The 26,316-nt window shown below is 42.4% G+C and overlaps 1 protein-coding gene across 5 annotated transcripts; it reads right to left on the reverse strand.

Moving 5' to 3' along the window:
- Positions 1–603: 603 nt before the first annotated feature.
- LOC144721046 (phosphoinositide 3-kinase regulatory subunit 5-like) lies at positions 604–25,841 on the reverse strand. Of its 5 annotated transcripts, none has more exons than XM_078598372.1 (19): positions 25,424–25,841; positions 21,281–21,455; positions 19,054–19,154; positions 17,526–17,594; positions 16,195–16,333; positions 14,828–14,897; positions 14,163–14,340; positions 13,407–13,569; positions 12,887–12,967; positions 10,983–11,598; positions 10,239–10,362; positions 9,123–9,230; positions 8,410–8,520; positions 8,053–8,143; positions 6,868–6,935; positions 6,573–6,663; positions 6,366–6,445; positions 5,784–5,920; positions 604–2,949 (listed from the first exon to the last, which is right to left on the reverse strand). In XM_078598372.1, the coding sequence occupies exons 2-19, from the start codon at positions 21,384–21,386 to the stop codon at positions 2,814–2,816; spliced, it is 2,469 nt and encodes an 822-aa protein (XP_078454498.1). In that variant the 5' UTR covers positions 21,387–21,455; positions 25,424–25,841; the 3' UTR covers positions 604–2,813. The 5 variants fall into 5 exon arrangements, with proteins under 5 accessions (XP_078454498.1, XP_078454507.1, XP_078454517.1 ...); XM_078598381.1 differs by lacking the exon at positions 25,424–25,841 and adding an exon at positions 25,084–25,226 and having other exon boundaries at positions 9,123–9,227; XM_078598391.1 differs by lacking the exon at positions 25,424–25,841 and adding an exon at positions 25,084–25,225 and having other exon boundaries at positions 13,416–13,569.
- Positions 25,842–26,316: the final 475 nt, after the last annotated feature.

Consider the following 26,316-nt stretch of genomic DNA (forward strand, 5'->3'; position numbering starts at 1 on the left):
GGCGACCCCCAAGCGCCAGTCCTCTCGTGACCTGACGATGCACTAATTCGCCTAACACGTACATACGAGCCGATTTCATTGCTCGCTCTCCCCGGTGGACGTGCTGTCCGACAAATTAAATTATTATTTGGATGCCACTCAAGTTATTTCTCTTGACCACTGACCATCTCTTCTACAGCTGTGTTCTTACTCAAACCCAACAGTTTGAAAAATGTCTTCTACCTGGTTAAATTGCCTAATCCATTCTGTCTCTCAACATCTCTCTGGTAAGCATTTGTTTACAATTATTTCATGTTTAGCATCTCGGCATATTATTCATGCAGTGGAAGTTAAGTTGCAGTTTTTCAAGTGATTTTCTACGTTTAATGAACTAAAATATCATCACAAAGTCGAAACTGAATTGGAGAAAATATTAGCTTCTAAATGTTCTATTTTAAACAAGTCAATTTAGCAACCGATGGAAATTAAGTACAAGACATTATATCAGAACTTACTTTAGAACGCTACAAAGTGTGGCTCGAGACAAATATGAACAAAACCATAGAAATGCAAAACACTTTTTAAAACAATTGAAGATATCTAAGGGACAACTGGAAAACGCAATAGGAAGTAGCATTTTAATAAAAGACATGCCTGCATAATTCATACAAACGATAATAAGCTTCTCAACATATAGATACAATACAATCACGAATTTAGAAACAAACACTGATGATTGTGTCTCAAAATACCAAACTAATTTAGAGGTGGAGTAAACCATGTTTCCGTTTTCTTAACAAACCCCCATTACCAGATTCACGTAAAGATTATAATTTAGCCCATTAACAGCTTGTCATATTTAGACTGCATTTTAAGTTGTAAAATCATACATGTCTATTTAATAAAGATACAAATTTATGAAAGCATCTAAAATGAAGAGTACAGCTGGGACAATTTATTCATTAAGTCAAACGGCAAAAATTGAAAAATTCGTGATCGATTACTCAAACCTCTTAAGATGGTGGCCCGACTTTCTGCCTCCTGAAGGTTGGAAACCCCCTGCAAGTCATGCCCAGCATGACGGTGGCTGATGATGCCAATTACATCACCAAGCTCTGCCCATCACCTCCCATCCAGCTGCACACATGGGTACAAAGTTGATACTTTATTCCGCAACTATTTTGGTGTCATTAAATTAGTCGAGTAAACCAAACGGATCACCAGTATTCGATGACGTGAGTAAGTGATGAGCACAGCTCTAATCACGAGGCAATTTTGTAATGCACAATCCGATGCGACATGTCACGAAACAGTAAAGTGCTCAACTGGGACTGACAAGCATGTGACGTGTCTACGCAGCGCAGAGATGCAGCTAAATGTCATTATTGCTTGGCATGTACTTCCACTTACGAGTCCTATTTTTAAAATGTAGGAATTCCACCCCCTCCCCCTACACAACCATGTAATATATGGGACACTGTCTCCCCACGTGATTTCAAGGACACACTATAAAACAGGTAATTGCAATTTCAGCAAATATACATAATATATACATCAAGTAGATTTATACAACATGATGTTTTACTTGCTGAATTATACACTTTGCCCAATGATGAAATATAATTTACACACACACCCTCCTATATGTACACTGTAGAGTTTATCTCATAATTATTTCATGAAGTGTCTGTCACGCAACAAGGTCCAAAGCACATCAAATGTGAAACACAAAAAAATGTAACATTGAACAGGGCCACCAGTTTAATCTATGAAAGACAAAAAAAAATAACAATGAACAGGACCACCAGTTTTCATCGCTCCACCAATCAAGGGAGATAACGCCACAGGCCCGATGTAACATGGTCATAAATACAGCATAAAAACAATCTGCTAAACCATATAAATAATTTAAATACAGAGAATTAATTAACTATATACCTACAATGTACTTTTTACACCAATTTCAAATTTTGAATTTTTACAGAGAGGGAACCTTGTTTTTGTTTAAATGCACCTTCTCACACATATCAAGCCCAAATTCACCCAGGTACAGAATTTCACGGTATAAACTTGAGCCTCGTGAGAAGAATTAACAGCAATATTCTGCACGTGGTTCTCCATGAACACAAGGTGGCATCAAAGTCGAGGAGGAACTTGGGGGACCACACAATGTGGACGTCTGAAAAAATCTTCATAGCTCACATCACATTCTTCCAGTCGAAATAAAGGTTCTGATAATAACAACAAATATCCCTCATACCTATAGTTGCACTTGCACACCAGGCGCATTAAAACAAGGCATCTGAAACTAGTGCTTCCTCCACAGGATGCTTCGTTTTTTCCCCAATTTAAATAGGATATTACATTCAATTCTAGGCACTTACAAAAAGATTACAATCTAACACATTATTTAACATATATATAGGCATCGAGTATAACATTGCACGGTGTATTATACTGTATTGTTACGGTACTTTAAATGGAAAACAGTGCACTGTATCAGTTATTTTTCATGTTTTTTGAGAATGTTATATACCACATCTTCATCAAGAATATATATTGTTTAACCATTTTAAAATGATTGTATACTGTATTCACGCACGCAGTGTCAAGTTTTCAAAGGAAACCAGAGTACACTGGTATGGTTTCGACGTTTCAAAGTGTATCATCGACTCTTGGCAATGATGAGATAAGACTGCACTGATAACCGAACATTAGGGTCGCCACCCGTCCCGGTTTTTCCCAGGATCAACCACCTTGTTGAGTTACCTGTCCTGGGGAACTCTGTCAAGTTTTCCCCAGGACGTTAAAAAGACACGTTTTTTAAAATGTGACTATAAAGTCCGTACAGAAAAGAGGCTGATGGGGAGACATAAAAATGGGTGACAATCGACTGGGTTGACTTTTGAGGTCTTGCCTTGTCGCTTCAGCAGGCTGTGCTCAGGATTCAAACAAGCAGACACTGCACAGCTGTTGGGACACAAAAGTATTTCAATTCAAAATAGTAGTCACCGATTACTGTAACAACTACTAAAAGTCAATAGATCCTCATAATTCCTTATATTTAGACCCAATTACCGAGGCGTCACCAAATCTCGTCAGCTCTTGGAAGCAAAGCAGAATTTGAGCCCTGATGGCACTTGGATGGTTGACCATCAAGTGCAAAAAATACAGGGCCAGTTTAAGGGGGCATTGTGGGCAGCAGAGGGCAGTGCGGCAAACAACATCCACGCAGCACTGCACTTCCCCCACCTTCCCCAACCCACACTGACCAGCATGGTGAAGTATGGTCAAACATCCCACAGCACACGTGGCATGGGACGACACTCATCCAGCAGTGGGTTGACAAATGCGCACGTATAATGCGCACGTACACATTGCGCATTTAACGTGTATATTTGTTTTATGTGACTATATCACACGTGACATGCAGTACCGAGAAAAAGTTTGTGAACCCCAATGATAATAATGGAAGTTCCATAGTTTTACCATAGCATTCTTGAATAAAAAAGCTATTTTCTTAAATATTCAATAGGGTTTTTATATTAACCAATTACATGTGTTTTTAAAAAAATTATGCGTGAATTAAACAAACAATTAGTAATTAAGACTCAGGATATGTGAAAAAGTAAGTTAACTCCTGGTTTAATTCACTTAATTAAGGAAATAATTAGAATCAGGCATTTAAATAATTAGGTAGCTCTTCATGGGTGAGTTTGGGAGGCCCCACCCTATGCAAAGATCAGAAACTGTGAGTTTGGTCTTCACCATACAGGTGTGTGGAAACAAATCATGCCATGATCCAAAGACATATCTCTGAGGACCTCAAAAAAATTGTTATTGATGCTCATCATTCCGGAAAGGGTTACAAAACCATTTCTACGGATTTGGGGCTCCACCAATCCACTGTCAGACAGATAGTCTACTAATGGGGAAAGTTCAAGACCACAGTGACTCGACCCAGGAGCGGTCGTCCTACCGAATTCTCACCAAGAATAAACCGGTAAATCCTGAAGGTAGTCACAAAGAACCCCAAAGAAACAGCCAAGGGATCTGCAGGCCACTCTTGGCTTGGCTAATGCGAGTGTTCACGACTCAACTATCAAAAAAAGACCGAAGAATGGTGTTCATGGAAGAAGAAGCAAGGATAATATGACTGCTCTCCATAAAGAACATTGCTGCCCATCTGAAGTTTGTCACAGAGCATGTCGGCTCTACACCAATAGAGCGAGACCAGCTGTGCTTGGCCCGCGACTGGAAAATGCTAGCTGACATGGGCCGGCAACTTGTGTTTCCTCCGGAGATCGCAACCACCACCCTAAGACCTGACATGGTGCTCTGGTCCCGTTCGCTCAAGAAGGTCTTCATCATTGAGCTCTCAGTACCCTGGGAGGACTCAGTAGATGAGGCTTATGAGCGAAAACATCTGCGCTATGCCGATCTAGCTGCCGAAGCACGGCATCATGGCTGGAACACAGAAGTCCGACCAGTGGAGGTGGGCTGCAGAGGTTTTGTGGCAACATCTACAACCAGACTGCTTAGAGACCTGGGAATTAAGGGCCAGAGCCAGCGTTCGGCAATCAGAGCTGTATCGGAGGCGGCAGAAGGCAGCAGTCAGTGGCTCTGGATGAAGAGGAAAGACCCCAGCTGGGCCCCAAAGTGAGAGGGCCAGGAGGTATGCAGTCAACAATGCTTGACTCAGGGAGGAGGACGCCCCTGCCATGCATAGTCCCATGGGATGTTGGCTATCAACAACAAGGCAACTCCTATGACTAATTGGGAATGGGACGCAAGCGTAGGATTGATCACCCTGTCGCTGGCCGCCTTTGGGGAGGGTGTATAGTATGAAAGGCCGAAACACCCTAGGAACCAAAGGGTCACTACTGACGATGCACTCCCCAAATTTCACCAGGCTCACTGTTCATGAACTCTTGGAAGTGCTTGCACAAAGGATAGTAACATCTCATCCTGTGTTCTTTGGAATCCGACGATCCACAAGACTTCTGAAACAACGTTCTCTGGACAGACGAGCCAAAGGTAGAACGTTTTGGCCTCAATGAAAAGCGTTGTTTGGCGAAAACCAAATGCCACTTTCGAACAGAAGAACCTCATCTCAACCGTCAAGCGTGGTGGTGGGAATGTGATGGTTTGGGGCTGCTTTGCTGCCTCAGGACCTGGATAGTTTGCCATCATCGACACAACCATGAATTATGCATTGTATCAGAAGATTCTAGAGGAGAATGTCAGGCCATCTGTCCGTGAGCTGAAGCTGAACCGAAAGTGGGCCTTACAGCAAGACAATGATCCTAAACATTCAAGCAGAGCTACAAAAGAATGGCTGCAGAAGGAAAAATTCTGCGTTTTACAACGGCCTAGATCTACACCCCATAGAAATGTTGTGACAGGACCTGAGGCGAGCTGTCCATGCAAGGCAACCCTCAAATGTCACCGAGTTGAAGGAGTTATGTGAGGCGGAATGGGCCAAAATTCCTCAAATTCGATGTGAAAGACGGACCATCGGTTACAGGAAACACTTATTTTCAGTAATTAATGCTCACCAGTTAATGAATCTAAAGGTTCACATACTTTTCACACATGGTTATTGAATGTAGAATCATTTCAAGATAAATAAATGTGGAAAGAGTATTATGTTTGTGTCATTATTAGGACTTAGATTAAGATCTCGTAACATTTTAGGTTTGAAATATGTAAAATGTGAAAATCCTCAGGGGTTCACAAACTTTTTCTCAGCATTGTAATTTGTACATAAATGGTCCTAACTGTAGTCTGAAGTGGTTTCTTACCCGATTACATCCTGAAACACTTTACTCTCATCATTATCCAACATGACAGTTAAAGTGGAGTATGCTTTGCTCTTCAATGATACAGCATTGACCCGTATGGGAGGGTTCCTTATCTGTGGAGTAGTCTGTTGGTTCACCTGTGGGATGAGACCATGTCACAAGTCCATCACTCTCAGGTCATGCAATGGAAACCGAGCACACAAAATATGACGGACAGGATTTTTGTTTTCTAGTTTTTGGATATCTGATTTTCTCAAATGTAAGCCCAATCTTGGATTGTTTCAAATTTCATGCTTGTAAAATGTTACCAACTTTCTTGTTTGTGTACTAAATGTAATCCTTTTAAATGTTGAAAACAAATTAATTCTTCAAACAAAAATGTACGCATAAACACGTGGACGTTTTAAGTGTCAACTTGACGTCACACAGTGATCCTTTTGGTAAGCAAAACATAGCGCCTTCCTGATAACAGTGTGCTACAATAATGATCCGAATACGATATGTACTCAATAATTATTATTACTAATATTCAGTCCCTTAAGTTAGCCATTTATTTAGTACAAATATAATTGTTGATCATACCTGGGTGACAAATGGCAACATCCTTGTCTGTTTCCCAGCAGGTTCCATCGTGATGAGGTATAGAGTATCCAAGTTGGCCTCTAGAGGTATGAACATATGTTTTATATACATATATCAATTATACACCAGATACATCTGAAGAAACTGAAAAAAAGAACGCTTCAAGAAATATTCAGTTACTTGCATGACTATCAGTACTTCCCATACCTGCTTTCACCAGTGGTGACAGTCGTGAAATCTTCACAGATGTGAAATTCTTCTCAACGGTCACCGTCTGCACACGTTTGCTTACGCTAACCTGCAAAGGCAGGGTTAACAACAGATTAACCACCATCACAGTTTCGAATCCTCATAACATAAATAATTTTCTTTATTGGAAACCAACTGAGAGCCCATTTTTCATAAATATTATTTTTAACAGGTTTAAAGGTCTGAACTACAGGAAGATTTGTTTTAGGAGATACACCTGGAGATGAGGGTGCATTGTTGATGCTTTGTTTACCTTGTCGTACGCCAACGAGAGAGAGACAGATGGTTCTTTGTCATAGTCTGAAGCTCTTCTGCATTGACCTGCCAAATAAATGGTGAGTTAGGCAGTGCTTACAAATTCATAGTGCCTGCTTCACAAAATGTATTACACTGGTCAACAAAAAAAACGTTTTTTTCTGGCCTGGACTTTTGCAGCTGTTTTAGACTAATTTCAGGGTGCTGATTCCAAATATGATCTCAGAATTGCTCTATCACATCTCATTTTTATGCTATCGGCATACCCCATTTTCATTGATTTTACCCGAAATTAACTCTGTCACTTATGATTGCAAGTTGTTGCGAGTCAGTGACTGCTTTAGTGTTAAAATATGCTGCTGTATTTTTAGGATAGTGTGTTTATAATATAATATCCGCATTTATTTAATATTTTTCTTCTGCAGTTTTTATTGAAAATGCAATATTTTATATCTCAAAAACCTGATGTGATAGACAAAAACTGATGCCAGATTTGGAATCAGCACCCCAAAATTACCTTAAACCCGTTGGAATACCATATGCCAGGAAAAGTGTGTTGACCAGTGTTATCTAATAATGTTACATATGATTAAACTAGTAAGTATGCAAGGTCTTCCAGAGCAGAAGTCCTTGCTTTAAGCCAAAACTAGCAGCCCGCACATCCTTTAGACATGACTATCCGTCTATCATCTCTTCCCTCCAGCAAAACTTTTAAAATAAGAAAGTACAATAGCACTTCAAATGCACAGCCAGTGCTGGTTAATCTCTTTTTATTCATTTAATTTTATTGAGGCAATATGCAGACATCACGTCGTGACACACATACACCCAATCAGCACAAGCCAAACCGGCCCGAAAATAACAGGGGATAGAAAGATCGGGAACGGGCTCGCTGCCCCCGAACCATATGGGGTCCCACCTAAGGGGGGGAAGGTAACTTTTATATAATGAGGGGGGAAGGGATGACAAGGGCAGAGAGGGATATAACCAAATCATACCTGACATGAATAAAATAAAAACATAAAAGGTGGCCAAAAGGAGCATTTTTTATTTCCACCCCTCTGAAACCAGTGGAGGTTAATCTAGTAATTACAATATGTTCTTGCTCACGAAACTTTTTGCAAAGTGTCATACACACTAGAATCGATTTTAATTGATGAGTCCTTAAAATTATCATTCTTACCGGCCATCAGTGTTTGTCTTGAAGACTGAGGGGACACGAGCATCTCCTGGACAAAAATCTCCTTCACCTTCTTTCCATTCATTAGGCACAACTGGTCAACAGAGCAAAACAATGCGAAAAAGTAATAATTAACTTTGGGACCATTTGATGCACGTTCTTCTTGATTGTAATGTCACGTAAGTAGCATCAGTTTACTTATCCATTCTAAAATAACTAAATTAAGTTTAAAGATAATTTACAAATTTGTTATTCAGGTTGGTAACACTAAATATATTTTCTTTATGTGGCATACCCCTGTGCTTATTTTTTTTTATATTTCATGAGTGTAGTTAGCTATTGTTGAATGCCATTGCCTACCTCCATTTGATAAGCTTGAAGCAGGACTGAGTGCTTGGCAAACCGGCTGTAATACAGCACTGTGTTGGCCCAGAATGGATAATGTGCAATTACGCTCGTCTCTTGTGTGATCTGTGAAGTAGAAAAATAGGTCAAGAAAACAATATCACCAACATTGCATTTCATGGGGAAAATACTGCGACTATGACTGGCTCAGTGTCAAGAACTCTGATTCTTGTTCAATAACAGTAACAATCAAATACATTTAATGGGCACCATTCCTATAGAGAAAGGCTAACATGAAGGTGGCTATGTTTCCATGCAGTGTGCAGTAGTTTCACAATCGAGGGTGCGACGTTGCTATGCATAATTCCAAATTAGTAATTTGCAGGTACTTTTATGAATTCAGCAAATCTTAGACCTTGACGACGACACATAACACTGGCCTACTCTTTCGAATCACGTCACAGGATCTTGAGTATCCAATGTGAAACGAACAGTGTGTGTTTTATGGCTCATGCGCCCGCAATAATAAGCAGGGTGGCCTGCCGGTTTCGAACTGCAAACCTCTGCAGCGAGTGGCGAACGCGCTACCGCTGGGCTATGTTACCACCGCACGGCGAGATATCGCTGCATCCTGGAGATCAACGTATAATATTGTTCAAGTGATGTGTATCACTCGAACGATATTGCATTAAATTCGTGTATTTCTTTTTGTGGCAAAAAGCGCAGACCTGGCTCGGAAGAAGGGTCATGATGCTGAAGGCGTTGCCAACGTTACGCTCGTACCAGGTGTCGATTGCTCCCAGAGTCTGAGATATCACGCAGTCGTCTTGATCCTGCTGATAATAATAACATTGAATATTCATAATAATTTAGCACATTTGATGTCTGTGCCATTCTTAGTGTAAATCTAGTTTGAGAACTAATTTCCTTAGAATTAGCACGGTTTGATACCAACAGTGCAAAAGAAGTTAAACATACATATAACAGGAAGATACCATGTTTTGCATACAGCTAGTATGTCAGTAAAGGGATCATGTTGATACGTGTATTGTCAAATTAAGTAATTTAGGAGTGTATTTCTTTTTATCCGACAAAATTTGTACACTGATGTCGGCACACATGGTCTGCTCTTCTTCGAATGACATTCAATGCAAAATAGACAGTGCAAATTTATGGTTAACGCACAGCAAAGTGTTTACCAGGGCAGCATTGGGGCTAGAGCCGCAAACCTCTGCAACATGCGGCAACAAAACACGCAATTGTTAAGAACTAGCAATACAGCGGTTTAATAACAAGAGCATTTTCTGCTTTATTGAGGCAACGAGCGGGCCCATTACATCACGTTGTGACGTACGTATAACATCGTCAACATAAACTAAACTGGTAATAGAAAGCAGGGGACAGAGAGATGGGGAACGAACCCCGCTGCTGCCCCAAATCAAACGGGTCCACACCGAAAGGGGTAAGGGAAGTTCTTTAAGTAAGAGACAGGGGTTGACAAGGGGAGCGAGGGATGTAACCGAAACGCATCTGAAATAAAGAAAAGAAAACATAAGAGGCGACCAGAACTAGCGTTTTTCCTTCCACCCCTCTGAGTCCGGCTCCCATCTAATCTGCAGGGGTTATACCACTTATCCTCCATCCGTGTCTCTCGACCCTCTATCTGGCTAACTTATTTCAGATGTTGTATAAAAGGGGACAATTTGGGCTCGAATTTCCCCTCCTATCGCTTAAGCGCATGCCTCAGGTGCTCCATACCAAAGTGTGCTAAGGCGTGTACTGTTTCTAGATAGGTGGTTCGTGATTTACAAGAACACATTTTAAAATTTGTCTTGGAATTGTACCTGCTGGTTGAGAGCCTGTCCATATAGTGGGTTGGCTGTGGAGGGTGGTTGGTCTCGAATGGGAATGTAGTAAAACTCCAGCCGGAAGTGCTTCATCAGCAATGAACATCTTGATTCGCGTATCCTGAACAGAAACAGTTGAAATAATGCAGAGGAAGGAACTTCAGCAAAATAGAGTATAGCGATTTACTGAAGGCCAGTAATGCCCTAAACTTGCCTAATATGAATATACTTGACACTTTGCATTATTCTAAGTTTCTGATATCGCTAGTGTTAGCAAACCTAAAAAAAAATTACAATGCTAAAACACCAAAGTACAAAACCTAGTTTTTGGACACATCAGTACGGTAATGTGAATCCCACACACATCACCAACACCTGTTTTTTGGGGGTGTCTTTTTTGAGCCGTTCTCATGCAGAATCATACGCTTTATTTGGAGTGGAGGAATCTGATGAGCTATCAAGCTCTTTTTCACAGATGTCCAGTAAACTATAGAACTATGGAAGAACTATGGAAGAACTCTGGAAGAAGGCCCTACTCACACCTTGTTTGGTCATTGGGTGGATTTATTTGACCAAACTGCACCACATTTGTCAGTGCGGATTGGTTATGGGGGCGGTGGATGGATGACAGCACTGGTTCTAATATCACTCACCACTGATGTTGTTAGCCTTGAATTGAACTCGAGTCACAACGCTGATAGTGCAGCGTGCTAACCACTGTTGCTAGACACACACACTCACCTCATCCTGTTGTAGGCCCTTGCAAGCCTTCCCAGCGTTTTATCTCGGCCAAAAACTACAATTCGCAAGGCGCGGAACTCTGCAGCCTTTTCGCCTCTCAGTTGTAGCTTCCTGCGCATCGCCGTCTTTCGCTTAAGTTTAATTGCCTCGGGCGTTTTCTGGAAAGAGCACTCTTCTGTCGCTTCATTGTCCGATAGGTCATCCTCAATTGAACTGCGACAGCACAATGTTTCACTGGGTTCCTCTTCATCCAGCAGTGGTAGCTCACTGGGTAAATAATATTCATCTGTTTGTGGTAGATCGTCTTGGCTAACATTGGGATCAGTGTCCAAAAGGTCATCTTCCTCTATGTTACTCAGTTCTAATTCGTCCTTTTCGGAATATCCACTGTCCGGTCGTTTGTCACTCGGCAAGTGCGCTTCACTGTGCCGCAAAGCCGACAGGCCGTCATCACGTGGCCGTGTCTCACAAGCGGATTCCCCTTCGGGCCAAGAGCCAGAACTTATGGAAGCACTGGAGAATCCGGAATCTCGAAAAGGTTCGACGTCACCAGATCCCTGCTCGGTGGCAAGTGCTTTGCCAATTTTTTTCTGCTGCACGTATTTGTATAAAAAGTCTGAAGAACAAAAAAAACAAGAGGTGAATGATGAATGCCACTGATAAGAATGGTGTTAACATTTTGGAGGCCCTATTGAGAACTGTCGTTGACGTCATGAATAATTAATACTTTTAGATACGTATTCATATGAATAGATAACTTGTGAAAGGACTAATTGCACCTGTAAGCCGGCATGATTTAAAGGCTTCGTTTTGCTCTGCTCATTAGTTCCTGTTTGGCCCAAAATATATTTCACAAGCTGTAACTGGTATTAAAACATATGCCGATCTAGCATATCTTATTTAAACATTAAACTAATTTTTTTGAACTTATATATTTCTTTTTTACCAAAGATTTCTCTAAAGACACAATTGTCAACTTCTGGGTTATTTTTAAGGCACTACACTAAGCTAATCAAACGATCCGACTCTTGATAGAGCAACGTAAAATTGGAAGCCAGCTGAGTTGTTGCAGACAATCCTTAACCTGTTTTATATACATAGATAGGCGAGAGCATCACTTGCAGACAAAGTGCAATGGATAAAAATAGTATGGTACGTGGCCACAAGCTGCACCACCAGGACATCCCAACCACCATCACCACTACTACGGCTACTCGCAGCACCACTGCAACCCAAAAGGTGATTGTGTAGTCACAGTACAATTATAAAAATAGGTTTTACCATTTCTGGCAATAAAACAGGAGGTGTTAAGATGTTAAAGCACCAAACTGAAATCTTTTGCAAGAAATCATGTCTGCATTAACCACATATACTTGTGGTGAACATGCAAACAAAAAACATGCTCTGACAGTATGTGCATTGTCTTTGAAACTGATTGGTCCACACCAGAGACAGCTTTCTTAAGAGCCTAGTCTCAAAGAGTGTTAGCACTGAAACCACGTGGTCACATTTGCCATTGCTTTGGGTGTCCAGCTATGCTCTTGGATAAAATAATTTATGCATTTATTGAAAATAAAAAAATATATATAATATTGTTGGTTCTTTCGGTAAAGTCACATAGAAGAGAAATAATAAAATAATAAAAATAAAACATAATAAAAATGATCACGTTTCGATTGCAACACAAGCAATTATTATCAGGTGTGAAAACTTCAGCAAGAAAATTTGATGATGATGATTGCTTGTGTTGCAATCGAAACGTCGTGAGAATTTTCATTCCGTTTTATTTTTATTATTTCCCTTCTACGTGACTTTACCGAATGAACCAAGAATATGAATCCCCGCAGTCACGAAAGCTTTAAATCGAAAAATAAATATATATATGATGGATATTATCAGCTCACCTAAGTTCTGGTCTTTCCAGTCATGGACCAATATTTTGGGAACAGGCAATGGAATGAACTCCAATGTGCTATTGTTTTCACCTGCACATAAACAAAACAATACATACAGTCCATTTGTGAATGTTACACAAACACTGAATGGTATGAGGTGTTGGAATCAATGAAACTGTTTTCATGCGTTACAAAAACGCACATTTGCTAGAACCGACTATCACAGTGGTCAACACCACAGCAATTGTACGCATTAGTGGGTTTTAAAAAATTACTGCAGGCTGATTTTACCGTGCAAATGTAATTTAGTACAACAATGAATCGTTTAACGTGCTTTTTGCTTAACACGTAACTTTTAAGGAACACATCTACCACGTTAAACGAGGAATTACCACATGAACACTACATAAATTCCCCTCAGCTCGACATATTTATTGTTTACATTGTTATAATGACTAATACAGTATTGAATCAGATAAGCGGTTTGACTGAGGTCAGGCTCCATACCCACTAAAAACAAAGATTGTACCTTTTTTACCTTTTTTACCAGATCCCACAACTTCCTCATAGATTGTGTGCAGCTGCTGCCCAAGGTCTCCAGAAGTGCAGTCGTCATTTCTTGAGGAATCTGCCTTCTCCAGTGCACTCACACACCTCAGGTATACGTTGTGTACAAAATCCTTGTCCTTCGTCTGCAATGGTGATATGCAGGTACGTTGACTTAATTATAGCAAGGATGCATCACAAAATGTATTTCCCACGTTTGTACTTCGTCATGAAATGGATTGGCTCCACAGGATTTACATGGTTTTTAACGATGATGCCGACAATATGTACAACATTTGTATGTTAACATTGTTTTTATTCTGCTCCCATTTGAACACCACCAAGCCAGTAACGATCTAAGGCCTGGGAGCAACTTTACCATGACCATCTCGCCCTCTCACCAACTCACCTACCTTGGCTAGCCTACGAACAAAGACGGTAACTGCATCGCGCACATTCAGTTGCGCTTCTGCAGCCATCTAGAATGCTCTTCCTTCCGATATTAGGAAGTTACTGGAGCTATGCACTTTTAAATCATCTAGACTGAAATCTAATCTCTTTAGAAATGCTTTGTGTTTAGTTTGTTGTCCTTCCCCCGCACCTCCAATTGGCACGGTTGGCTACGTACCGTGCAAAAGAAGTTCAACATGCATACATATCCAGTTTACAGCCAATGCCATTTGACTGACCATTGCTGTGGCATGCCAAACTCACAAATGCACAGTGGCAATGCACACACCTGCAGGGATTTCTGCAGGGCATCAAGGTCATACTCCCTGCCGCCTGTGCTTTGGAACACGTGTCGGATGAGCTTCACGTTGCTGCTCTGTCTGTCCAGACCCAGAAGTTTCAGTTCGGCTTTGATAGTCTCGGAAAACACTTGTGGTACCTCCGCAGGATCAAGTAGGAGAACGGTTCTGAATGGAAATGAACAGAATCAGCAATGTGTGCATACAGTGAGTGTTATGTGTAACCGCAAAACAACATTTCCATGGAAAGTCTTCATTTATAAATGTGCAGTATGTATATATTACATGGAAAGTGTGCAATTTCTCCAAATGTATTGTGTTATATGTTGTGTATGTAACTTATTCATGAACACATTTCCACATCTATTTGTGACCAAATCCAAAGTCTATGTAAGCCTTTGCAATTTAAGCCTATGGGAGCCTTTGCACATTGAGATTCTAGGATGGAATGCACATTATAAATTTAAATTATTATTATTTACATTGAAGTCTATGGAAGGATTTAACATTAAGGTCTATGGGAGCTTTTAGTGGAAATGTCCTGTATTTTATCTCTTTTTCAAGAACTTCAATTTCTGGAATAAAAAAAACGGATGATGAGAAGTCAAACAGTGCAACCATAAACTGTGAAAAATACAAACAAAAAAATACTCACTTTGCATTTGGAAGGCAACTATTTGAACTGATTTCATTCTCAGCTTGGGCCAGCCTCTGGAACGTTATTCCTGCATAAAAAAAGTATTGTCATTGACAAAAACAAACACAAAATAAGTAAGTATATTAAAATGTAACTTTAAACATATTATTTGAAGTTAATTGGAACATTTTTAAAATTCATATTTCAAACTGAAAGTAAAATCTAATTGACTTTGTAAAACATTATACAGACATCTCTTTAGCGCGACCGCGTAGAACACGTATTTATTATAGCGCTCTTTGTCCTGGATACAAATATTTCAACAACAACAAAAATAAATAAAATCGCTTATGTGAAGACGCAGCAGCGGCACTGAGGAAATGCAACGCTCTGAGCCAATCAGCACCCAACCCCCCCACGCGAGTCAATTTTCACGATTCGTGGTCACAATTACATTAAACAAAAATGATTCTTCTTCCAATGTTATTACAGCGACGCATCGCTCGCCAGTTTTTGTTTGACACTCCCTCCCACTGACGTGCGTTTGTTCACTCCATCTTGGTCTCTCTCTCTCTACCTTATTTTCATGCTTTTATGAGCATTTAAAACCCATAATATCTGTAAAAAGGCCTGCAAGTATTGGTGCTGAAAATTTGAGATGAAGTATCAAGGAAAAGCATGACTTCGGATGTTAAAATAAAAGTGATAAGGCCCGGTCAAGGCCGGTGAGTGTCAGGTGGGTGTGGGTCTTGGATGTATTGGTGAGAATCGTACATAATACTGATATTATTATAACAAAACATTTTTTATATATAATCTGTATTACCATCTGTTTTCTTTGCGCTATTACCGAAAGCCAAATGAAGTCCTCATACATTGCTCATACGTAAAAAAATAACGCTGTCAAGGAACGTATCCCCGTATATAGAATAGTAGAATGACTCCTTTTAGCATTGATTCGATGAGAACTAGTTATCTGGGAAAGCATCTTGATCGCTAAGTGAGGTATGCCTGGACAGTGGCTGTGTCAAATGCTGTACCACGGTTAACTTTATGTTATTAATGTGTGGGTTTTATGGGTTGTAGTTTAACTGATACACAATAAACAAAATATTGGTTTAATCATTAGCTGTTCCTCATACGGGGTAAACCACAAGACCACAAACATGTTGGGACTTATACCAATTATAAAAAAAACCGGTAAAAACTGACGAAATTCTAAGTCTTCAACCCTATTCAACACGCCCGACCGCCTTTGTCTCCCCAGTGGCGATGTTTACACACCGCACCAGGTACTCATTTGAGGCTGAGTCGACCGAGGGGGAGGCCAGGACCAGGGGCACACAACGCACAGACAGGCACACGACCCCCATCGCCAGACTAACCAGGGGCTCTCATTTCTGTCTTGATTAAGTGAAGGATGTTTTTGCAGAGTCCACCTGCAGGCTGTGGCCATGTCAGAAACTTGTAGAACTCCTCGTAAGAGATGTCGAGGATCTGCTTGTCTTGGGGTATGTGTGGGGTCTGTCGAGAATTTGGCATCATGTTCCAAGTCTCATTTTGACAAAGAAAATACAAATACAGTGTACAGTGCAGTATAATAAATCATAAAGGTATGCTGGATACCGTACACAATTAACAATTCATTCAATTATCACCGCATAATTATACTTTAGTGGTGTGGCAACAAAACACGTATGCTGCCCTGGTGCAATGGTAAGTACATTAAATTTGCAATCCGGAAGGCAAGTACGTAACCATACCTTAAATCCACCCATCCCTATCCAGCGAGCAGTAGCAATGTGTACACCATAGACGATTTGCAAATCCTGTGTGATGGGGTAAAACGTGGGCACTCCTACCAACTTCTATGACATCTGGCTGTCGTGGACAGGGCAGGCCACAATACCCTCTAGAGGGGCCTTTCGAGAGCTCCCTCTAGTAGAGGCCCTTCCACCAGCAGTGGCATGAGCAAGCACTTGCAGGGCTGCACCTCTACCATTGTCTTTACCATTAACAACAGACGGAATTCAGCTGGGAGTGGTGCGTAAGGAAGACCAAAAACACCTTGCCACGGACACTGTCAGACAGCACGTTAGTGGGACAATGTATTTGGACAATTGCCCTTTTGTAATGCATATGTGATGTAGCTCTCAGAGACACCGTCTTGTCTTTCTGTATATTCATTCTGAATAAAGTCCACTTACAACTCAACAAGTAACCGCGAGTGACTATATACACTTGGGTAGTGAGACGACTCTATTCTGAGACAACGTAGCTTCTAGTCTCAAGACAACTCGCAGACGATGGAGACGACCCGATTCAAGGCGACAAAGACGACAGTGTCCCACGCCAACAGCCCCCATCTTATCCTCGCCCGGTGCGGCCACGCCCCCATTCTAGAACTCTCCTCGCCCACCTGCCTCTGTCAATCACCGCCCGAGTTACACTTCCCCTGCTATTGGACCCCGTGCTCCCCCCCCCCCTCACGTGACGCTGTCAACGCTCGTCCAATCATCAATCATGAACACGGCCATTAGTAACCATGGTCCCGGGGACCCAGACTGTCCCGCTATCACTCCGCACTGTCTTTACACTTAACGGTTGTTAGTAGTAAATCACAATCCTGCATTGTATAAGCGATTCAGCTTTTTTGTAATTTCAATCTAGGCAATATTGTACCAACAACAAAAAATGCCACTGAACATGTACGTACGTTTATTACAGTTGACCAAAACATGAGCGCCAAAGGAACAAATCCATCGTGGTTAAATGTCCCATGAAGCTGGAAAAAAAACACAAAATAACTTGTGACAGGGATTTAAATACAAGAGGTATTTAAATGACAATCAGGTTTCAAATAAAGTGGAGTATTTTAGGCATGTATGGGTAATGACTCATTTAAATGGTGTATATTCATATTTAAAACACATTAAAAGCAAATGTTAAAATAACTGTTCCATGTTCAATACCCCATATAACCAGGGAACAACACATCTTTCCTCCCTGCATGTGTGAAAGTGTCTGCATGGTTTTTGTTCCCAGGAAGGTGGGTCATGTTTGCCTGTGTACTTTTTGTAAGACTCGCAAACAGGGCTATGACTGGAAATGAACACCCACCTAATAATTCAGGCTATGTACACGCAGGAATAGCCGCAGGTCATGGCTACTTCCTCCAACGCAGGAATGCAACCACAAGAGAACAATACAGTACAATTTAAGAATACACACTGGAAACATGCATACAAAAAAAGTCATGGTGTGTGTTTTACCCATGTGACCTTTTTGGTCAGAGAATTGTGTATCGATAGACTTTCATGTAGCAAAAAAATATTGCTTTTAAAATATTTAAATGTCCAAACCACAGTTTACTGCACTCAGTATGGAGGTGTCAATGCACTATTTTTATTTTTCCCTTTTCTAATTTGTATCATTAATCATCCCACAAACAATAATAAAAAAACATACCCTTTGAAAAATACTGTACGAATAAACATACCGTTTTTAGTGATTAACCGATACACACAGTACGTTTAAAACATGTTTTTGAGGCTTTACATGAATAAACAAATACGGTTGTTCCATTTCAATGTTTACAACAGCCACATCTAAAACGTATCCTAAAATGTTATTCGTTGAATTGTAGCACTCACAATGCGTGGGATGTGACGTTGATATGATGGTGTGGCAATGAGGATGTGGATGCAAGGGAAAGTGGCAGCGTGGACAAGGGAAGAATATGGTACGCAGTTTTTCGTGTTTCAGACGAGATACACAAATGTGTAAAACAGAAAAATGCCCATTGTGCGTACGCGAAACATCTTAAGCATTTTCTAAAGTGGTGCGTTGTGGTCCTCTTAAGATCGTCCATCAAAAAAAAAATGTGACCAACGGACAGCAGCAGCAGAAGGATCACAACCGTGGACTGCTGCAAAGTCTGCCTCCCCAACCTTTGCGTTAAAATACACGGGGAAATAATCCAAACACCACGGTATTATTTTGTGAGCTCTAGTTCAGGGAAATACTGGATGATACAATTCTTCACTGGCGGTTCAACTCGCCAAACGGTATCTTGATCGGGCCCAACAGTAATCATGTTCCGAGCTCTCACCAAAGTCAACTAGCAATGGCCGTGGCCAAACTGCGACGGTGCAAAAGTAGTGGCAACAGCTACAGAAAACATGCAGTTGTGAATCCCTGCAGGTGCGTCGGAATCGTTTGATCGCCAAGTGTTCGGCCGTTACCTCTCGGAGCTTGTCAAGTATCTGCCGAATGACCAATACACCATTGGATGGATGTCTGCTGATAAACTCCTCCAAGGTCCATCGGTTAAGTGCCAAGCCAGCTGTGGGCCACAGAAAGCACGGCATGCAAATTCCTTCCGGATACATTCCACGCAAGACATCTGCTGTGAAACAATAGTCAACGTTGACACGTAGCTTTTCGCAACCAATATGCATAATATAGGATTTTGGGTTAGATTGCGTGTATATAAATGTGTCGTTAAACCCACCACCCGACACAGCCAATTAGTAAGGTTCGTCACAAACAAAACATGCCAATTCGTTACTAGTACAGCACACCGGTGTGTTGTACTAGTGTTGGAGAGTAAGACGTTTCGTCAATAATTACAACCAGCAACATCAGGCAACAGCCAAAGTTGTGGAGAAATTATCTTGTTTTCAGTCTAAATTATTCTGGCCGTCACCTGATTATGCTATTTGTAATTACTGGCGAAACGTCGTACTCGAATTGTAAATGTTGCGGGTTTACTCTGCAACACGCCGGTGTGCTGTACTAGGAACGGATTGCGACGTTTTGTTTACGTGACAAACCTTACTAAATTGGCTGTGTCAGATGGTGGTGGGTTTAACGACACATTTATATTCACGCAATCTAACCCAAACGCTCTATTAGGGATCATGGTCAACTTTCTATACTGTTTATATATAGTATACACAGCATATGAAGTATTTACTGTAATACTATTTCACATATTAGGGTTGGAGTACTTTTGGAAAGGTGAACTAGACAATAGAAAAGTACTACACTACTCATGTGCCTAAAGAATAAGGTATTTAATCAGTGCGTAGTTAACAAACAACATTTAACAACAACTGAAAGTGCTTAAACCGTGAATACATGTGTAGTGGTGGTGTTGACGCGCGCCGACTGTGACAGTGATGGATCACGGGGCAGCACGGGGTGCGGGGTTGGGCACGCGTTGTGGGCGTGGTATGGACGCGCGCGCCGGGAGTGACGGATGACGGGGCGGCGCGGCGTGGGTGGTGAGGCACGCTGAGATGTGGGAAAACAGGATCGTAGCGAGTGGCCAGTGATTGGTCAAATAGGATGGGTGCTCTCAGCGACGTCCGCAGGTGGGGTATAAAGGGGGACGCGCGAGAGCACTCGGGGTTGTTAACCAGTTGAAGATCGAAGACGGAGTTGAAGAGCTAGTGCCCCGAGACCCCTAGTCCCGCTGTCCTTGTAGGGACCGGGGCCCTGTGTGGCTCGGAGGCGAGACTGTGGGACCCGTGGTTCGACGCCCACGTGGGTCGGGACTGGGGGACCCACAGTCGAGACGGACACCCCGGCAGGGTGTGTCCCGAGTAGCTCAGTGGGTGTTAGTCACCCGAGTAGCTAGTGGGCGTTAGTCGCCAGAATAGCTCAGTGGGCGTTAGTCGCCAGAGTAGCTAAGTGGGTGTTAGTCACCCGAGTAACCAAGTGGGTGTTAGTCACCCGAGTAGCTAAGTGGGTGTTAGTCACCCGAGTAACCACGTGGGTGTTAGTCACCCGAGTAGCTAAGTGGGTGTTAGTCACCCGGGTAACCAAGTGGGTGTTAGTCACCCGAGTAACCAAGTGGGTGTTAGTCACCCGAGATACTACAGTGGGTGTTAGTCGCCTGTGAACCGAAGTTGGTGAAATAAAGAGTGTGCTACCCGTGAAGTCGTCTCCCGCCGAGTTACTACATTACACATGCAAGCGTATACTGTACTGTAATCAGACTGAGAGACAAACAACCGCATACGTTGATCAAATAAAGATGATTCCGGTTAAGGGCATCATTGAAATGGTTACGGAAAGCGAAGAGGGCTTGGACAGGATATGGCGCGAAAAGGATTGATGGCCCTTGGTCAAGATTAATAACGGAGTGGCGGCCAAGGAACGGAAGACATTCGAGAGGCCATCCACAGAGGAGATGGCACGGTAAAATCCGCTAGTATGTGGGTGGTCGGTGGATTATTCCATCGCATGACTGATAACGAGGATTCTTCCACCCATAATATGAATATACCGTTGTATATTTAGATGCAAGTTAACTTCTGCGTCATTCTTTCTTGCAATCGCACAACCGTGAACCCACTGAAATTAACAAGTGTATACACTCGTTAACATTTAAATACAAAATAAAAACCCACTGCACTGGATCGATTCATAATAAAGGCTGTTGCCGTTGGCTTGTAAGCTTACCATTTTTGGGTGACTCTGTGCATGAGAGCTTCTCAAGGTCGTGAAGGCATCGCTCCACCAGGTGCTGAAGTCTCCAGAATTGATCTACCACTGGCTTCTTCTCCATCGTTTTGTTTTGTTTAACTCAACACTGTTCCCAAGCACATGGGACTCCAACGCGTTTGCCAAGCTGCACCTGAACACAAGTTGGGTTGACATGGAAATGGGTTTAAGTTGGCATCATGAGCCTGTACTGCTTAGCGACAACGAAACGCAATTATCACGATTGCTGAGCACAGAGCCAAAATACCCCATACACCAAGCGACCAGCAACAAACAGCACTGTTGAACGTGTAATAGATTAGTTATTTACTCTTTGGTTCTTTTGGTAAAGTCACCTAGGCGGGGTCCACTTTCTGCCCCGCCTCCTCCCCCCTTCTCCCTCCCCCCCTACTGCCGAGGCCTATATAACCTCGTGCCACTTCAGCAGTTTTCTTCCTGTGGTTGTCCCACCTAATGACGATTGCTTGTGTTGCGATCGAAACGTCGTGATCTATTGTTTTTGTACCTACGTGACTTTGCCGAAAGAACCAAAGAGTATGGATGCCTACAGTCACGAAAGCTTCTAATCAAGATAGATTAGTTCTTATTTAGTGAATTGAGCAAAGATGTAGCAACTTGAGAAGAGGCGGTGGGTGACTGCACCCGAGACATTGTGCTGGGTGCAGTCTCTGTGATAACGCCATTGCGAGGAGTGGTTATACAGTCAGTTGGCTGCTGCTATTCTGGCCGTGGTTGTTATCAGGTCAAACCTGTTTGCTCTGGTACCACCCTTTTCCACATTAGAGGAGTCAATTGAAACGTTCCCACGCACGCGCCAATCGTAACGCCAAGTGAACTCGGCACTCGATTGAATGTTTTCAGCCTCATCCGATGGTTTAATTTTCAAAATAATGTTGACATGCAAATGAAACGAATCTGGTTTGTTGATCCACAATACATTGTGTGACTAAATGAAATGCTTACGTAATAACAGTTACCATTTTTTGTATAATCTATCACTTTCTTTGCTAAGATCATAAAACGAATGGACGTTTTCCGCTAACCATATACGCATAGCATTGTGAACGTGGCATTCCCTCCCTCCCCCCACTCGGCTTGTTTGCTGAGATGGGGGCAGTGTTACTGTGGTGCACGGAGTTTCCTTCTGTTTAATCATGATACACACGTCTACAGGACACGCAGCGGTCAAATTATGTGCGAAAGTGAAGTAAAGCAAATAAGTAAACTAGAATTGGTTTATAACCCACGGTGCGTCAAGTCACCAGCAGTCCGATAGATGCACCAGCCGTGGTTCTGGCTGGGGAATGAAAGAGACGGAGCTTACTAAGAATGACTGGGTGTGAAGAGGACGCCTTCTCCGTGCGCCAATCCACTGCTTAACGAATACTTATTTGGGCAGGGATCGTTTTACCAAAGCTCAGTGCAGTTTGGCGAGCTTACCAAGGCCGTAATTATAATATATATTGGGACACACACACACACACATCCCCCCCAATATTCAAATATGCTCAAAATGTCCCCCCTCTCAATATATTGCAATAAAATAGTTTTGGTCCCCCCCAATGTTGACTCTATGGCTACGGCCTTGATATAAGCAGTCGTAGTTTGCGCATTAAACTCTAGCTACGCGGGTTCACATTACAGTTCATTACACATTCCCACCGCTTCCTTCTTGATAAAAAAAACATTGTACGTTTGAGCGATTAATAACAGAATGATCAACGGTTGTGCAATTTGCCACCGAGTGGTCAACTTCCCATAACAGGGCCACACATCACGACGGGCGTGTTTTCGGGTTGTGGCCGTGTCGTTGAACTTTGTTGCTGCTTGACGCACTGGGAATGTATTCAGGAAGTGAATAGGAGAAGCTCCCATAATTTTAGGAACCGAATTCTGTGCGGACTAAAGAAAGCTCGTGGAGCGAAACTTGGGGGGTAAATTGTGTCGAAGACCAACGCGCGGTGGCGTAACTCCGGAAACACGTCAGGAATTCTGTGGCACAATCGCGTAAAAAAACCTAAATAAAGTTGAAACTATTTTAGCTTTTTACCTGGTTAAGGCCCCCACTGAGTTATATAACTCTTTTTTCTAGAAGCGACCTGCCCGTCACTAATGATGGCTTTAACGAAGTGGCTTATCATGTGGACATGTATAGCAGCTGGATACTCAACCGCAGTACGAGCACACACGCGAGTTGAGCAATTTAAAAGTGTATAATAGTGATGAAGTTTTTTTTTTTATAAAAATGTATATGGGTTCAAAATACACATTGGCCAGAGGATTTAAGCCAATTATGAATGGCCTGCGGGAGATTTAAAAAATCCCTGCTTAAAACCGAAATGTGAGATAATACAATGAAAACAATGGCACACATGTCGTAGAAATCCAGATTGTAAGGGGATATTGTATGTGCATGTTACACAATATCTGATTCAATGTAGGAAAGAGTTTGCATGCTTGATGCGGCATATGCAGTTCACCGACATTAAAATGCTATTGTCAATCCCGTCTGTCCTCACTGACCAATTAGAATTCCCCCTGGTGTCAGTCCATCACTAATCATCACTAATCATAATCACTCATGTCATGTCCACCGTTGGACCGACTAGGGGTCAAGGGACGGGTGATGAGAAGACACCGTCTCTGAAGCGGTTCGTATCTGGCTAAGGCTTATTGTCTGGTGTCAGGTGACGAATGCGTGGTGATTGTGCTTTACATCGTGGGTGTTGGTCATGGCGAGCAGAGTGTGGCAAATGTCGGTGTTTTAGTGAGTTCAACACGTAGGCTTTCGCGACCAATATCCATAAGAGGTTTTTGTTTGGGTTAGATCGCGTAAATATGTGTCGTTCGTTGGTGGCGAATTCCAGAGTGACGTGAGCAAAGATGCAAATGTAATTGAGTAGCGTCGGTGTGTACATCAGCACAGCAATTTCTCTTTGAGTGTTCACAACTGCTCTAACTGCACTGGCTATGGACAATCCAGCTAAACTGGTTTCTATTTGGTCGTGAATTCATTTCGAGCCACGCACATGTTTGACAGTACACAATTGCCATCTCCTAAGCAATAAAAATGCATCGCTCGTGTCGTGCACTGTGATTTACTGTCGATGGACATTGTTGAATCTTTAAATTAAGTTACATTTCGTATGCGGATGTAATACTTTGTTCAAACACAGTTCATATTAAAGGCATTTCACATATGACCTGGATGCGTATGATCACTAACACAGATTCTCAATCTGCAACGCACTTAGAGTTTGAGCCTAAAACCTCACAGCTGCTTTAATGACGCATTTAGTACGAACCTCCACTGCAGTGACGATGGAAGCATGTCGAACTTATTTCACGCCGTACATAGGCAAGCTTGCTAATCGGAGGTGCGGGAGAACGCCAATAAACTAAACACAAACAGCACTTGGAAATAAATTAGTTTTCAAAGCAACAATAATGCTGCAACACCTCTGTTTCCCCATGCTCAATATACACGACCCAATACAAGCGATACAATTTAACACGTAGGCTTTCGCGACCAATATTATTCATAATAGTTTTTTGGGTTTGATCGCGTTCTAACCTAAAAACAACTATATGATGCACAAGCGAAACACCATTGTAGCATCATGGGTCCTAAACACACACGCACACCAAAACCTCCAAGTGAACAGCAGCAATACATACCGTTATACATTTGTTCACCATTCTCCTTCACAAATCATATAGAACTGTCGAGCCGAAGAGAAGGTGATCGTCGCCAAACTTACATTCAACGTCGCCGAACGCGTCCTCCCTTCCCCTACTGACGGATGAGGAGGAATTCTCAGTATGTGGAAACAAGACCCCGTGTTGATTCTTATAAGTGACAACGTTTGCAGGCTACCCCCCCCCCGCAACACGCACAGCTACAAACGGAAGTTAGCTGAAGGGCAAGTGCGCTGCCAAACTTCCTCCGTTTCCTTAAATAAGGTAGTTACACGCCAATCTGCATTGCAGCAATTGAAACCCCCTCATATTAATTATTATATTCATTGTTTACGCTTTCAAATGATAGCGACCAGGGAGGACGAGCGTACGCAAGAAGGGTGGGACGTATGCGTAACTCACCGGTCCCCGTGCTTGCTTTCACTTCGTCGGTAAAAAAAGCAAAAGGAGCAAAATATGTGACAAGGCAAAGTGTGAGAATGCAGTTTCATGACCGCAGGATATATTTGGAGGAAGTCAAAGTACAGTATTGACTGCCAGTTTGTTTCCCCTGTGAATAGGTTTTGGAGTTGAACTTGGCGCATATAGGTGTAATGGGTTCAATTTAGGCGCACACACTTCTTGGGAGGCAACACTCATTTATTAATGAACACAACAGTAACTCAACAGTTACTCTTACTCTACACATAGGGTGGTGACCACCGACCTACCCTAGCTAACACACACTTGTCTCTTAACTGCTTCAGCGTGACCCAGCCAGGTGGCTGCTGGCAGTCCGCTCACTGGAGGCCTTCTCTTCTCGGCATCTTCACGAGGCGTCTTCATTCTTCACAGGAACAGCCCCGAACCTCCTGAGGCGGCTGCTTATATGGGCCTCGGCGTGCCCGGGCCCCACCCTGGCCACGCCTCCCCTCGAGCACCCTCTTGAAGCCCCCCCCCTCTGCTGTCCACGTGCCCCCCGAGGTCCCCCTGGACCCCCGGTCCCCACTGGGACCCGGTCACGCGTTCAGCAACGGCCCTGACGTCATTCCCGCCTCCAGCCGGGATGACGCCATGTGTGTGTGTAGACCCACATGGTAGTAACGCTCCCGGCACAGTTACGTCATACGTGTGCACCCAGTAATGATACCACAATCACTACACAGGTGTAGTGTTATCATTGGCACTTTTGTGGTTTAAATTTAAAATTTGCTGCGCGCATTTTCGCAAACACCGAGTGCAGTCGCTGCAGGTGTTCACGGAACTGCGTCCAAAGACGATGACGTCATCCAAGTAAATAAAGCAAGAGTCTCTCT

Source organism: Lampetra planeri, chromosome 1 (genome assembly GCF_965212315.1).
Source record: "Lampetra planeri chromosome 1, kcLamPlan1.2.h2, whole genome shotgun sequence".
In the NCBI taxonomy this organism is placed as follows: domain Eukaryota; kingdom Metazoa; phylum Chordata; class Hyperoartia; order Petromyzontiformes; family Petromyzontidae; genus Lampetra; species Lampetra planeri.